General features: G+C 46.8%; 1 protein-coding gene across 1 annotated transcript in view; it reads right to left on the bottom strand.

Annotated features, from left to right (window-relative positions):
- The window catches only part of pde10a (phosphodiesterase 10A), a 1,307,205-nt gene extending 1,306,392 nt beyond the window's left edge, over positions 1-813 (bottom strand). The window contains exon 1 of the mRNA XM_072507750.1: positions 138-813. Within this exon, the coding sequence (XP_072363851.1) occupies positions 138-213 (76 nt within the window). The 5' untranslated portion in view covers positions 214-813. The remainder of the gene's footprint in view (positions 1-137) is intronic.
- Between the last annotated feature and the right edge of the window lie 15,634 nt (positions 814-16,447).

Below are 16,447 nucleotides of genomic sequence, written 5' to 3'. Positions count from 1 at the left end.
ACAAAGCTTGCAGCATCTCCATGGCCTTCTCACCCACAGGCACCCAGACACTAACATACAGGGAAGACATTCCTGTGCACAGCTCACAGCTCTGGCGCTCACTGTCTCCAAACGCACCTTGTGGAGAGCACTCTTACCTTGGTCGTTCGCGCCCAAAGATGGCGAGGTGTCTGGGACCGGAGATCCATCAAGAGTTTTTCGTTTTTTCGACATCGGAGGGATGTTTCGATCTGTTGTGTGTGAGAGAGTGCGCGCCTTGCTTTATTTGATTTTCTCCCTTTCCTTGAACAGTGGCTGGCGGAGGTGCGAGTGAAGGTTGGACAGGGATTGACAGAGACTTTGTGCCGAGGAGGAGGAGGCAGCGAGTGCCAGAGAAATGGCCCAGGGCAGGGCTCAGTGGCAGTGCCAGTGCGATTCTCTCTCCTGCACTCCCGGAGAGCGGCCTGGCTCCCTGCTCAAAGCTCGGGAGGTGTCTGCTACTTCACCTCCTCACCTCAGCTCTTCAAACTTCATGATGTTGTGACCGGGATGAAAAGACCCCCGCGTCTTTCCCAGAAACAGAGGAGGAGGGAGCACTGTGTTAGTGCCGATCCCAGCGAATGCATCACGTGTGCCCAAGATTACTTCCAAATCGTCTTTTGCGTGAAGGTCTGCCGCCACTTTCCTCCTGTGGGCAGGGGGATGTAATAGCCCCTCACTCACTCCTCACTCACTCCTCACTAACTCCTTGCTCACTCCTCACTCACTCCTCACTCACACTCCTTACTCACTCACTCACTCCTCACTCACTCACTCCTCACTAACTCCTTACTCACTCCTCACTCACTCCTCACTCACACTCCTTACTCACTCACTCACTCCTCACTCACTCACTCCTCACTAACTCCTTACTCACTCCTCACTCACTCCTCACTCACACTCCTTACTCACTCCTCACTCACTCCTTACTCATTCACTCACTCCTCACTCACACTCCTTACTCACTCACTCACTCCTCAATCAGTCATTCACTCACTCCTCACCCACTCCTCACTCATTCACTCTCCTCACTCACTCCGCACTCACACCTCGCTCCTCACTCACTCCCTCCTCACTCACTCCTCACTCACTCACTCCTCATTAACTCCTCAACCACTCATTCACTCACTCCCCACTCACTCACTCCTCACTCACTTCTCACACTCCTCCCTCCCTCACACACTCACTCCTCCCTCACTCATTCACTCACTCACTCCTCATTCACTCCTCACTCACTCCTTACTCACTCATTCACTCCTCACTCACTGACTCACTTACTTACTCCTTACTCACTCACTTCCTCTGTACTCACTCACTCCTCACTCACTCACTCCTCACTCACTCACACTCCTCACTCACTCCTTACTCACTCACGTCTCACGCACTCCTCACTCACACTCCTCATTGACTCTTCACTCACACCTCACTCACTCCTCATTTACTCCTTACGCATCCCTCACTTATTCCTTACTCACTCACTCCTCACTCACACCTCACGTACTCCTCGCTCACTCCTCACTCATTCTTCACTCCCTCCTCATTCACTCTTCACTCACTCCTCACTCATTCGTCACTCACTCACTGCAGCTTCAATACTTGGAACTGAACACCAGTGCCAGACAGAACCTGCCAGTATCCAGTATTAGTATAATGTTTGAAGCTTGGTCAGTCACCCAGGAAACTGCGAGCGATCAGTCCACATTTTGTGCATTGGTGACTGTCCAGCGAGCATCTTGTCCAAACATTATTGCGGGATTTGAGCTTTGAGCTAAAGCTGCAGATTGCAATCGGTCACACGGGCACCGTGCGGAGGGACTTCTCTTCTTTGATGGTCGAGAAGAATGTGTTGGAAACTTGCTTCGCCTCCTGGGAAAGACTTGCTCGGATTTTCCAGTCCCACACTCGTTCCCTTCCAGCCACTGTCGGCGCAGCTTTAGATGGTGCAACTCTTTACTTTAACCAAACGGCCAGCAATCGCTCGGTTGCAGAAATACACTTTCATGAACAATATTGGGTGAACATTCACCCTGAACGGCGAATCCAGCCTCAAATGAAAGGCTGGGAAACGGAGATTTGTCCTCGGCTCGCTGTGCGGTGTCACGTCCGTTCCCTCAGGCGCACACATTATACAAATCCTGAAGTTGAAGTGAATCATTCCCATTAGCCGAACCGCTAGAAGTTTGTATATTTTTGAAGAGTCAATATCCTCGCCGAGGTGCTGGCTGACAGAGGCGAGAAGTTCCATGGAGACTGACAGCGGCTGCACACCACGCTCACGTCCACCAGACAGGCATTGACGTGTGTACATCGACTCTGAAAGGCATCAAGGCGACAATTCAAATGACAAGAGGCTTCCTACGCAATTGCTATCGGGGACTGGACCCCTGTCAACAGACCAGAACTTTATCTTTTATCTAATTGTGGTGATTAATTAAAGATAGTGAAATACCAGCAAGACAACTGCACACAGCCCAGGAGCAGGGTTAACATTGCTGCGGCTAACCAGAGGAGAGGACTTGTTGCAACAGAAAAAAAACACAAATGCACACAGACATATATATATATATATTCCAGGAGCAATAGATCACTTGCATAATTCCGTGTTGCAGTTTTGTTGATTATCCCTCCCCCTTTTCTCTCTGTGTATGAAAACATTGTGGAAAAAAGCCTCTGACTCCGATTTGAAACAGCCCAGATTATCAGTCAGCCCCTTCAGACAAGGGGGAGGATGGATAATACACTGCTGCAGTGCCCCAGCAGGGCCGGCAGCAGCTGTGCACAAGAGCAGTTCAGGGTCTCAGGTCAATGGCCTTTCATGAGGAACTCAGATACTGAGAGAGATTTCATTGAGATCTTGCCCATGGTCCTTTGTGACAGCTCTCTTTCCTTTCGGGGAGTGGGGGGCAATCAATTCAGTCTCTCTTCTGAATAAAAACAGAAATGCAATCGGGCGGAAAACCTTGGCCGAATCGAGGAATCCTTTCCAGCGGGAGTTTGCTTGTGGCAATGCAATGCAAGCTGTCCTGGTGGATTGGGGGTGGGGGGGGGGGGGGGGGGTTGCTGAGAGTGAAAGTGTAAACAAACCACAACTCCCAGCACATACTACAAGGGGAGGTCATGGGGAACACAAACGGGGCTCTTCGCGGCATTTACTGCAATTCTTATCGATAACGTCTATTGGCGACACACAATAAAATGAGCCTGGAAGATGAATCTGAGTGGGATCCTCCCATATGGCTACGTTTAACCTTCTGCACATTGTGGATCAATTTGTGTTGTCAGCGACCGCCAGGGTAACCCTTCTGAAAATGGGGGGGGGGGGTTCAGATTTATGGCATTTTTCTCTGCCCAAGGTGTCTGAGCCCCAGGGGATGGATACCCCTGCCCACCCCCTCTCTGTTCTGCCAGCTCTCTTTACTGATGAGGCGCTCAGTGGTTTTTTCGAAACCAAACACTCAGGTTTGGGAGAGCAGCAGTTGACGTCAAAGCTACTGACGTCAATGCTCTGGCTTTGACACAAGAAGCTATTTTTTTCTCATTGAGACCCTAATGGAATTATTTTTTTAAATCATTCCCTTCTGGCAATCAGAGAGAGAGAGAGAGAACAAGAGAAGAAACAGAAAACATGCATTACATTTAAAATGTCCTTTTATCCAGTATGACATTTGCCAAGATATACAGTTAAATAATACTTTAAGGCTGGTATTGCCTCCCCCGCTTTGTTTCAATGTGAATCAAAGCGTTGCTTCATTCCAGCAGCGGTTTGCAGGCTGCTTTCTCGGCTCAGCCCCATGGGTCAGTTATCCTCTGTGAGGCACAGTTCATTCTCTGGAGTTCTGCCACACGACATTTGGGACAGAGCTGGGTGTCTGTCACGCGTCATCTTAGCCTGTGCAACATTTTTAAAAGGTGCTGCCAAAACAAACTAATCCAAGGTTTGCACCATTTATTTTCAAACCGTGGCTCCGAGGTGCAAGTGGAATTTGGAAGGGGTGCTGTATTTTGGAGCTACTGCCTGAAATCATCCGGAGTTTATACATGCACGCTTATTGGGGAGCAGGTCTTGTCCGAGGTGAAATGTTGGGGTTATTATGCATGATTATCAAACACAGCCCCCCCCCCCCGCCCCTGCTACGGGATGCTTTGGATTTAAAGGCGAACAAGTAACATTTTAGCTGCAATTATTTCAAAGTGACATTTGCCCGCACATTTCAGGTCTCCAGCAGCATTCGTTATTGCTGTCACGCGCAAGCTTACATTTTATATAGATCAAGGCACCGCAGATTTATGCAAACGCTTGTTGCGTGACATTATTTCGAGATGATACAGTAATGTACATGAGTTCAATGTGCAGGCTATTTATATAATTCAGTCATCCAGATGTGTGGTACAGCAAACAGCATGGAGGGGAAATTGAAAGTCTCCAAGCTTTAGGCTACCAGGAACATTGATGTCTCTGGGTTGAGATTCTGTTTGTTTTGTAATTATCCAAGATAATAATACATTAGCCCCAATAATTATAATATCTTGACATGCGAGAGTGAAGTGGAACGCTGTTAGCGCCACAGAGAAACAGACCTCTTATTTGTTTTCAAATTCCTAGCAGAAACGATGCATGTCTGACTTCGTACAGCCTTGATTGGCTACAGGTTTTTTTTACTGATTGATCTACTCCACATTAGTTGGTAAACGGAAAGAATGAGCAGTATAACCCTCACTGTAAAATTAAATCTGTGTTAAGCATAATGACCGTCTCTGCGGAACCTGCAGCTTTGAAGCGATCATCCACCAGTAAAAATCCCTGAAGACAGTCCAAAAGGGCGATTACTGGTAAGTGACATTTTCCTCAGGAATTCCAGCCTGTTCTCTGGAGGGCTAACCAGATCCCTAGATATTTCCTAGTGAACCGCGTTAGAAATGGAACGGACCAAATAATGGGAGGGAACTGACAGAAAATCAGGACAACATAAAAAAAATCAGAAGAGAGCAAGGAGTAGATTACTTGGGATTTTGAAAAGTGTACCTCCACGAAGAAAACGTTAGATGATGAGCATCATTTCTACCCTTCCCTCCAACACTCGGTAGGAATAAGTTACAAAAATGTCCACATGCCTCCAGACAAGGCCTTATACCTCGAGTGTATGTGGTCAATTTGCCAATTCCTCCCATCATATTTCATATTCTTCAGTGCCGATTATTGAATTCAAGTCTAGCAATTCAAAGCTACAGTAGAATAGACATTTGCTACCTTTAATTAAAACTGGCATGCAGAAGTCTGGAGAAATGGGAACTTTTACAGTCTTGAAAGACTAGTGTGGATCCTATGGAAATAGGGATGGTTGTTTAGGAATCCTTGAAACATCCTCGCAGACTCTAATGCTGTGAACTAGATCTCGTGGCTATCAGGGTAGAAAGTCATCATCACCACCCTACAACTGGCAGTCTACTTCCTGTTTCAGTACAGCTTCAACACTGGAATCTACCTGACAATGTGGAAAATTGTTCAGAAATGTCCCCCCACAAAAAGCAGGACAAATCCAATCCAGTCAAGTAGTCCCCCTTGAGTCTACTCTCCATCATCAGCAAAGTGATGGAATGTGGCATTGATTGTGCCATCAAGTAGCATGTACACATTGATAACCTGTTTATTAATACTCATGCTACTCGGCTCCTGGTCTCATTACAACCTATGTGCAAACATGGACAAATAAGCTAAATTCAAGTGGTGATGTGGGAATGTCTGCCCCTGACATCAAGGCAAGATTTGACAGAGTGCGGTATCAAGCAGTCTTGAATTCAGTGGAAAAAATAATCTGACTCTGGACAGCACTGCATGAGTTCCTCAATCTATCTTCAACTGCTTCATTAATGACCTACCTGTCGTCATAAGGTCAGAAGTGAATACTCATTGATGATTGCACAATGGTCAGGACCATTTGAAACTTCTCAAATATTGAAGCAATCTGTACTCTTATGCATCATGACATGGTCAATATTCAGGCTCGGACTGAAAAGTGGCAAGTAACATTAATGCCTCATAAATGCCAAGCAATGCCCATCTCCAACAAGAGAGAATCTAGTCATCCCCCTTAATACCATTGCACAATTCCCCACCATCAACATCCTGGGGGTTACCATTGACCAGAAACTGAATTGGGCTAGCCATAAAGCTGCAAGAGCAGGTCAGAGACTGGGAATTATGTGAAGAGTAACTCACCACCTGCCTCCCTGAAGCTTTTCCACCACCTGCAAGGCACAAGTCAGGAGTGTAATGGAATACACCCCTGAATGACTATGGCTCTAACAATACCCAAGATGCTCAACATAGTAGTTCATTGACTGGCACCCCATACACAATCTTAAACATTAATTCCCTCCACCACTGGTGCACAGTGGCAGCAGTGTGTAGAATTTACAAGATGCACTGCAGCAACTCTCCAAGGCTCCTTCAACAGCACCTTCCAGACCTGTGACTTCTACCCCGAGAGGACAAGGGCAGTAGAAGCATTGGAACACCTGCTAGCCTTTGTGAAACTGAATGATATCACTTTCTTCACCGTCACTGGGCCAAAAACCTGCAGTGTCACACGGGAGGGTTTAAACTAGTATGGCAGGGGGGTGGGCACGGGAGCAATAGGTCAGAAGGTGAGAGCATTGAGGGAGAACTAGGGAATAGGGACAGTGTGGCTCTGAGGCAGAGCAGACAGGGAGAAGTTGCTGAACACAGCGGGTCTGGTGGCCTGAAGTGCATATGTTTTAATGCAAGAAGTATTACGGGTAAGGCAGATGAACTTAGAGCTTGGATTAGTACTTGGAACTACGAAGTTGTTGCCATTACAGAGACCTGGTTGAGGGAAGGGCAGGATTGGCAGCTAAATGTTCCAGGATTTAGATGTTTCAGGCGGGATAGAGGGGGATGTAAAAGGGGTGGCGGAGTTGCGCTACTGGTTAGGGAGAATATCACAGCTGCACTACGGGAGGACACCTCAGAGGGCAGCGAGGCTATATGGGTAGAGATCAGGAATAAGAAGGGTGCAGTCACAATGTTGGGGGTTTACTACAGGCCTCCCAACAGCCAGTGGGAGATAGAGGAGCAGATAGGTCGACAGATTTTGGAAAAGAGTAAAAACAACAGGGTTGTGGTGATGAGAGACTTCAACTTCCCCAATATTGACTGGGACTCATTTAGTGCCAGAGGCTCAGACGGGGCAGAGTTTGTAAGGAGCATCCAGGAGGGCTTCTTAAAACAATATGTAGACAGTCCAACTAGGGAAGGGGCGGTACTGGACCTGGTATTGGGGAATGAGCCCGGCCAGGTGGTAGAAGTTAGAGTAGGGGAGCATTTCGGTAACAGTGACCACAATTCAGTAAGTTTTAAAGTGCTGGTGGACAAGGATAAGAGTGGTCCTAGGATGAATGTGCTAAATTGGGGGAAGGCTAATTATGACAATATTAGGCGGGAACTGAAGAACCTAGATTGGGGGCGGATGTTTGAGGGCAAATCAACATCTGACATGTGGGAGGCTTTTAAGTGTCAGTTGAAAGGAATTCAGGTCCGGCATGCTCCTGTGAGGAAGAAGGATAAATACGGCAATTTTCGGGAACCTTGGATAACGAGAGATATTGTAGGCCTCGTCAAAAAGAAAAAGGAGGCATTTGTTAGGGCTAAAAGGCTGGGAACAGACAAAGCCAGTGTGGAATATAAGGAAAGTAGGAAGGAACTTAAGCAAGGAGTCAGGAGGGCTAGAAGGGGTCACGAAAAGTCATTGGCAAATAGGGTTAAGGAAAATCCCAAGGCTTTTTACACGTACATAAAAAGCAAGAGGGTAGCCAGGGAAAGGGTTGGCCCACTGAAGGATAGGCAAGGGAATCTATGTGTGGAGCCAGAGGAAATGGGCGAGGTACTAAATGAATACTTTGCATCAGTATTCACCAAAGAGAAGGAAGTGGTAGATGTTGAGTCTGGAGAAGGGTGTGTAGATAGCCTAGGTCACATTGAGATCCAAAATGACGAGGTGTTGGGCGTCTTAAAAAATAAGAAGGTAGATAAGTCCCCAGGGCCTGATGGAATCTACCCCAGAATACTGAAGGAGGCTGGAGAGGAAATTGCTGAGGCCTTGACAGAAATCTTTGGATCCTCACTGTCTTCAGGTGATGTCCCGGAGGACTGGAGAATAGCCAATGTTGTTCCTCTGTTTAAAATGGGTAGCAAGGATAATCCAGGGAACTACAGGCCGGTAAGCCTTACTTCAGTGGTAGGGAAATTACTGGAGAGAATTCTTCGAGACAGGATCTACTCCCATTTGGAAGCAAATGGACGTATTAGTGAGAGGCAGCATGGTTTTGTGAAGGGGAGGTCGTGTCTCACTAACTTGATAGAGTTTTTCAAGGAGGTCACAAAGATGATTGATGCAGGTAGGGCAGTGGATGCTGTCTATAAGGACTTCAGTAAGGCCTTTGACAAGGTCCCTCATGGTAGACTAGTACTTAAGGTGAAGTCACACGGGATCAGGGGTGAGCTGGCAAGGTGGATACAGAACTGGCTAGGTCATAGAAGGCAGAGAGTAGCAATGGAAGGATGCTTTTCTAATTGGAGGGCTGTGACCAGTGGTGTTTCACAGGGATCAGTGCTGGGACCGTTGCTGTTTGTAGTATATATAAATGATTTGGAGGAAAACGTAACTGGTCTGATTAGTAAGTTTGCAGATGACACAAAGGTTGGTAGAATTGCGGATAGCGATGAGGACTGTCAGAGGGTACAGCAGGATTTAGATTGTTTGGAGACAAGGGCGGAGAGATGGCAGATGGAGTTTAATCCGGACAAATGTGAGGTAATGCATTTTGGAAGGTCTAATGCAGGTAGGGAATATACAGTGAATGGTAGAACCCTCAAGAGCATTGAAAGTCAGAGAGATCTCGGAGTACAGGTCCACAGGTCACTGAAAGGGGCAACACAGGTGGAGAAGGTAGTCAAGAAGGCATACAGCATGTTTGCCTTCATTGGCCGGGACATTGAGTATAGGAATTGGCAAGTCATGTTGCAGCTGTATAGAACCTTAGTTAGGCCACACTTGGAGTATAGTGTTCAATTCTGGTCGCCACACTACCAGAAGGATGTGGAGGCTTTAGAGAGGACGCAGAAGAAATTTACCAGAATGTTGCCTGGTATCGAGGGCATTAGCTATGAGGAGCGGTTGAATAAACTCGGTTTGTTCTCACTGGAACGAAGGAGGTTGAGGGGCGACCTTATAGAGGTCTACAAAATTATGAGGGGCATAGACAGAGTGGATAGTCAGTGGCTTTTCCCCGGGGTAGAGGGTGTCAATTACTAGGGGGCATAGGTTTAAGGTGAGAGGGGCAAGGTTTAGAGTAGATGTACGAGGCAAGTTTTTTTCACAGAGGGTAGTGGGTGCCTGGAACTCACTACCGGAGGAGGTGGTGGAAGCAGGGACGATAGTGCCATTTAAGGGGCATCTTGACAAATACATGAATAGGATAGGAAAAGAGGGATACGGACCCAGGAAGTGTAGAAGATTGTAGTTTAGTCGGGCAGCATGGTCGGCACGGGCTTGGAGGGCCGAAGGGCCTGTTCCTGTGCTGTACATTTCTTTGTTCACCATCTCTTTCTCTTTTAAAAAAAAATAGTTTTATTCAAGGCTCTTTAGAAATATACACAAAATATCAGAAGACCAAAACAAACAACCACAAATCCCCAACCTCCCCCAATACCAACACCCCACCACGTCCCACCTCCCCCATTTTTACCTCCTTATTCGGCTTCTCTCTCCACCTGGATTCTCGGATCTTCCAATACATCAAATATCACCACCTCTGGACTCGAGGCCACCCCCACACCCAGAACCTCGGACATAGCATCGGAGAAGCCCTGCCGGAACTCCGTCAGTCATGGACAAGCCCAGAACATGTGGATGTGATTCGTGGGGCCCTCTGCACACCGCCCACACCTGTCTTCCACCCCTGCAAAGAACCTACTTGTCCTCGCCACCGTTGTGTGGGCTCTATGCACCATCAATTTTTCAGGAGCAATTAGGGATAGGTAACAAATGCTGGCCTTGCCAGCAATGTTCATCTCCCATGAAAGAATTTTTAAAAATATATTTTTTGATTTAAACTTAATAAAGCACACCAGAATGGTGAATGAATGTTATGGGGAAAATATTTTTTGACATGGGCTACATAAGTAGATATCAGGATTGATGACCAAAAGTTTGACCACACAAATAGGTTTTAAGGAACATCTTAAAAAAGAGAGGTAGAGAGGTGAAGAGGTTTAGAGAGGCTAGGGCCAAGGCAATGGAAAAATGATTGCGATCATAGAATTTACAGTGCAGAAGGAGGTCATTTGGCCCATCGAGTCTGCACCGGCTCTTGGAAAGAGCACCCTACCCAAGGTCAACACCGCCACCCTATCCCCATACCCAGTAACCCCACCCAACACTAAGGGCAATTTTGGACACTAAGGGCAATTTATCATGGCCAATCCACCTAACCTGCACATCTTTGGACTGTGGGAGGAAACCGGAGCACCCGGAGGAAACCCACGCACACACGGGGAGGATGTGCAGACTCCGCACAGACAGTGACCCAAGCCGGAATCGAACCTGGGACCCTGGAGCTGTGAAGCAATTGTGCTATCCACAAGGCGACCGTGCTGCCCGTTGGAGTGATTAAATTCCGAGATCTTCATGAGGCCGGAATTGGAGATGTTTTTTTTATTCGTTCATGGGACGTGGGCTAACAGGCTATGCTAACATTTATTGCCCATCCCTAATTGCCCTTGAGGGGCAGTTAAGAGTCAACCACATTGCTGTGGGTCTGGAGTGACGTGTAAGCCAGACCAGGTCAGGATAGCAGATTTCCTTCCCTAAAGGACATTAGTGAAACAGATGGGTTTTTACAACAATCGACAATGGTTTCATGATCATCATTAGACTTTAAATTCCAGATTTTTATTGAATTCAAATTTCACCATCTGCAGTGGAGGATTTGAACCTGGGACCCCAGAGTGCTCTAGATCTCTGGATTACTAGTCCAGTGACAATACCATATTCCACTGCCTCCCCAAAGAGATGTCAAAGGCTTGTATGGTTAGAGGAAATTTACAGAGACAGGGCCATGGAAGAATTTGAAAATAAAGATGAGGATTATAAAATTGAGGCAGTGTCAGATGAAGAGCCAATGAAGGGCAGCAATGTGGGCTGATGAGTGGATGAGATTTGGAGTAAATGAAGATATGGACAGCAGAGTTTTCGATAAGCTCCATGTTGGGTGCCAGAGGGAGGCCAGCCAGGAGTGCATTGGAAGTCATTGGAATATAAGTAACAAGACTGTAACTTCAGCAGTAGATGAGTTGAAACAGCAGTGGATTTGAACAATATTACAGAGGTGGAAGTAGGCAAGCTGGTTGCTTACTCCGGTGCAGGTATTTGGTTGGAAACTTATTTCAGAGTCAATTACAACTTAATGGTTGGCAATGATCTTGATCAGCTTAAGGCAGTTAACAGGGGTGGAAATGGTAGACAGGGAATGCAATAAAGATAGAAAATGCTGGAAAGATTCATCAGGTTTCACAGATTCTGTGGAGAGAGGAACAAGATTAATGTTTCAGGTCAGCGACTTTTTTTCAGAATGGGAATGGAGTTTGTTGTGAGATCCCAAAGACAATAGCTGCAGTCTTCTCATTATTTAGTTGGCATTTCTGTTCATCTAATATTGGATGTTGTACAAGCTGTGTGACTAATCATAGATAGTGGAACAGTCTGGGCAGCACGATAGCACAGTGGATAGCACTGTATTTTCAGGTGATCGCGCTTGGAGGTAGTATGTGGATGAGAAATAGAAGGGCCGAAGGATAGATCCTTGGGGAAATCCAGAGGTAGCAGGGAGAGAGAGAGTGGGAATAGAAGCCATCACAATGATTCTCTGGCTACGATTAGTTAAGGCAGATCCACTTATCCCAATAATACTAAAGAATATTGGGGAGGAACTAAATACTATCACCATCACTAGAGAAGTAATATTAGACAATCCAGTGGGGCTAAAGACAGGTAAGTCCCCTAGCCCTAATGGCTTGCATCCTAGGATCCTAAAAGAAGTAGCTACAGAGATTGTGGATGTATTGGCTGTAATTTTCCCCAAATCCTTGGATCCTGGAGACGTACCGGAAGATTGTAAAACTGCCAATGTGACACCCTGATTCAAAAAGGGAGGGTGGCAAAAAGTAATTAACTATAACCGATGAGCCGAACATCTAACGTTGGAAAAATGTTGGAATCAATTATTAAGACTAACTGCATATTTTGAAAATCTAATTAAGCAGGGAATGCTTCCTATATCCAAGAATATCAACACCAAATCGCTGTCCTTTACAAATTCTACAGTTGCTCAATACACTTGTATCTTCCCTATTATACTGTCCTCGGTTTGATAAGCAGGATGGTGGCAATGGACTCGCATGTTTTGTGATATTCACACAAGTGGAGGGGTTCCTACTATACTGCTGTCCACCTAATTCAAACTGAAACCCCTGCTTCCCAGCAACCCAGTGATCAACTCGTCACCCTTTTTATTGGAGGGACAAGGGTAGGCAGAGGCCCCCCAAGTTTGCTCCAAGATGATAGAATATTCCACCTAAATTCGTATTGTGCGGCAGATTTAAAGGCAGATTCAGAGTATTTAAGACCAGTTATAGAACATAGAACATAGAACATAGAACGATACAACGCAGTACAGGCCCTTCGGCCCACGATGTTGCACCAAAACAAAAGCCATCTAACCTACACTATGCCATTATCATCCATATGCTTATCCAATAAACTTTTAAATGCCCTCAATGTTGGCGAGTTCACTACTGTTGCAGGTAGGGCATTCCACGGCCTCACCACTCTTTGCGTGAAGAACCTACCTCTGTCCTATATCTATTACCCCTCAGTTTAAAGCTATGTCCCCTCGTGCTAGCCATTTCCATCCGCGGGAGAAGGCTCTCACTGTCCACCCTATCTAACCCCCTGATCATTTTGTATGCCTCTATTAAGTCTCCTCTTAACCTTCTTCTCTCTAACAAAAACAACCTCAAGTCCATCAGCCTTTCCTCATAAGATTTTCCCTCCATAGCCGGCAACATCCTGGTAAATCTCCTCTGCACCCGCTCCAAAGCTTCCACGTCCTTCCTATAATGCAGTGACCAGAACTGTACGCAATACTCCAAATGCGGCCGTACCAGAGATTTGTACAGCTGCAACATGACCTCATGACTCCGGAACTCAATCCCTCTACCAATAAAGGCCAACACTCCATAGGCCTTCTTCACAACCCTATCAACCTGGGTGGCAACTTTCAGGGATCTATGTACATGGACACCTAGATCCCTCTGCTCATCCACACTTCCAAGAACTTTACCATTAGCCAAATATTCTGCATTCCTGTTATTCCTTCCAAAGTGAATCACCTCACACTTCTCTACATTAAACTCCATTTGCCACCTCTCAGCCCAGCTCTGCAGCTTATCTATGTCCCCCTGTAACCTGCTACATCCTTCCGCACTGTCGACAACACCACCGACTTTAGTGTCGTCTGCAAATTTACTCACCCACCCTTCTGCGCCCTCCTCTAGGTCATTGATAAAAATGACAAACAGCAACGGCCCCAGAACAGATCCTTGTGGTACGCCACTTGTAACTGAACTCCATTCTGAACATTTCCCATCAACCACCACCCTCTGTCTTCTTTCAGCTAGCCAATTTCTGATCCACATCTCTAAATCACCCTCAATCCCCAGCCTCCGTATTTACTGCAATAGCATACCGTGGGGAACCTTATCAAACGCTTTACTGAAATCCATATACACCACATCAACTGCTTTACCTTCGTCTACCTGTTCAGTCACCTTCTCAAAGAACTCGATAAGGTTTGTGAGGCATGACCTACCCTTCACAAAGCCATGCTGACTATCCCTGATCATATTATTCCTATCTAGATGATTATAAATCTTGTCTCTTATAATCCCCCCAAAGACTTTACCCACAACAGACGTGAGGCTCACCGGTCTATAATTGCCAGGGTTGTCTCTACTCCCCTTCTTGAACAAAGGGACCACATTTGCTATCCTCCAGTCCTCTGGCACTAGTAGCCAATGATGACATAAAAATCAAAGCCAAAGTCCCAGCAATCTCTTCCCTGGCTTCCCAGAGAATCCTAGGATAAATCCCATCAGGCCCCGGGAACTTATCTATTTTCAGCCTGTCCAGAATTGCCAACACCTCTTCCCTACGTACCTCAATGCCATCTATTCTAATAGCCTGGGTGTCAGCATTCTCCTCCACAACATTATCTTTTTCCTGAGTGAATACTGACGAAAAATATTCATTCAGTATCTCGCCTATCTCTTCAGACTCCACACACAACTTCCCATCCCTGTCCTTGACTGGCCCTACTCTTACCCTAGTCATTCTTTTATTCCTGACATACCTATAGAAAGCTTTTGGGTTTTCCTTGATCCTACCTGCCAAATACTTCTCATGTCCCCTCCTTGCTCGTATTAGCTCTCTCTCTAGATCCTTCCTCGCTACCTTGTAACTATCAATCGCCCCAACTGAAACTTCACACCTCATCTTCACATAGGCCTCCTTCTTCCCCTTAACAAGAGATTCCACTTCTTTGGTAAACCACGGTTCCCTCGCTCGACGCCTTCCTCCCTGCCTGACCGGTACGTACTTATCAAGAACACGCAGTAGCTGTTCCTTGAACAAGCTCCACTTATCCAGTGTGCCCAACACTTGCAGCCTACTTCTCCAACCTATCCCCCCCAAGTCATGTCTAATGGCATCATAATTGCCCTTCCCCCAGCTATAACTCTTGCCCTGCGGTGTATACTTATCCCTTTCCATCACTAACGTAAACGTCACCAAATTGTGGTCACTGTCCCCAAAGTGCTCTCCTACCTCCAAATCTAACACCTGGCCTGGTTCAGTACCCAATACCAAATCCAAAGTGGCCTCGCCTCTTGTTGGCCTGTCAACATATTGTGTCAGGAAACCCTCCTGCACACATTGTACAAAAAACGACCCATCTAATGTACTCAAACTAAATCTTTTCCAGTCAATATTTGGAAAGTTAAAGTCTTCCATAATAACTACCCTGTTACTTTCGCTCTTATCCAGAATCATCTTCGCCATCCTTTCCTCTACATCCCTCGAACTATTTGGAGGCCTATAGAAAATTCCCAACAGGGTGACCTCTCCTTTCCTGTTTCTAACCTCAGCCCATACTACCTCGGAAGAAGAGTCCCCATCTAGCATCCTCTCCGCCACCGTAATACTGTTCTTGACTAGCAGCGCCACACCTCTCCCTCTTTTGCCTCCTTCTCTGAGCTTACTAAAACACCTAAACCCCGGAACCTGCAACATCCATTCCTGTCCCTGCTCTATCCATGTCTCCGAAATGGCCACAACATCGAAGTCCCAGGTACCAACCCATGCTGCCAGTTCCCCTACCTTATTTCGTATACTCCTGGCATTGAAGTAGACACACTTCAAACCACCTACCTGAACACTGGCCCCCTCCTGCGAAGTCAAATCTGTGCTCCTGACCTCTATACTCTCATTTTCCCGTACCCTAAAACTACAATCCAAGTTCCCATGCCCCTGCTGCATTAGTTTAAACCCCCCCAAAGAGCACAAACAAATCTCCCCCCCAGGATATTTGTGCCCCTCAGGTTCAGATGTAGACCATCCTGTCTGTAGAGGTCCCACCTTCCCCAGAAAGAACCACAGTTATCCAGAAATCTGAATCCCTCCCGCCTGCACCATCCCTGCAGCCACGTGTTTAATTGCTCTCTCTCCCTATTCCTCATCTCATTATCACGTGGCACGGGCAACAACCCAGAGATAACAACTCTGTTTGAGTTCTGAGCTTCCATCCTAGCTCCCTGATGGCCTGCCTGACATCCTTGCCCCCTTTCCTATCTATGTCGTTAGTGCCAATGTGGACCACGACTTGGGGCTGCTCCCCCTCCCCCTTAAGGACCCGGAAAACACGATCCGAGACATCACGTACCCTTGCACCTGGGAGGCAACATACCAAATGTGAGTCTCTCTCGCTCCCACAAAATCTCCTACCTGTGCCCCTGGCTATCGAGTCCCCAACTACTAATGCTCTGCTCCTCACCCCCCTCCCCTTCTGAGCAACAGGGACAGACTCCGTGCCAGAGGCCCGTACCCCATGGCTTACCCCTGGTAAGTCCCCCCCCCCCCACAAGTATCCAAAGCGGTATACTTGTTACTCAGGGGAATGACCGCAGGAGATCCCTGCACTGACTGCTTCTTCCCAGTCCCTCTTACAGTTACCCATCTATCTCCAATCTTTGGTGTAACTAGTTCCCTGAAGCTGCTATCTATGACCCCATCTGCCT

The sequence above is a fragment of the Scyliorhinus torazame genome, chromosome 1, assembly GCF_047496885.1.
Source record: "Scyliorhinus torazame isolate Kashiwa2021f chromosome 1, sScyTor2.1, whole genome shotgun sequence".
NCBI classification, from domain to species: domain Eukaryota; kingdom Metazoa; phylum Chordata; class Chondrichthyes; order Carcharhiniformes; family Scyliorhinidae; genus Scyliorhinus; species Scyliorhinus torazame.
This window is presented reverse-complemented; position numbering and strand designations above follow the sequence as displayed.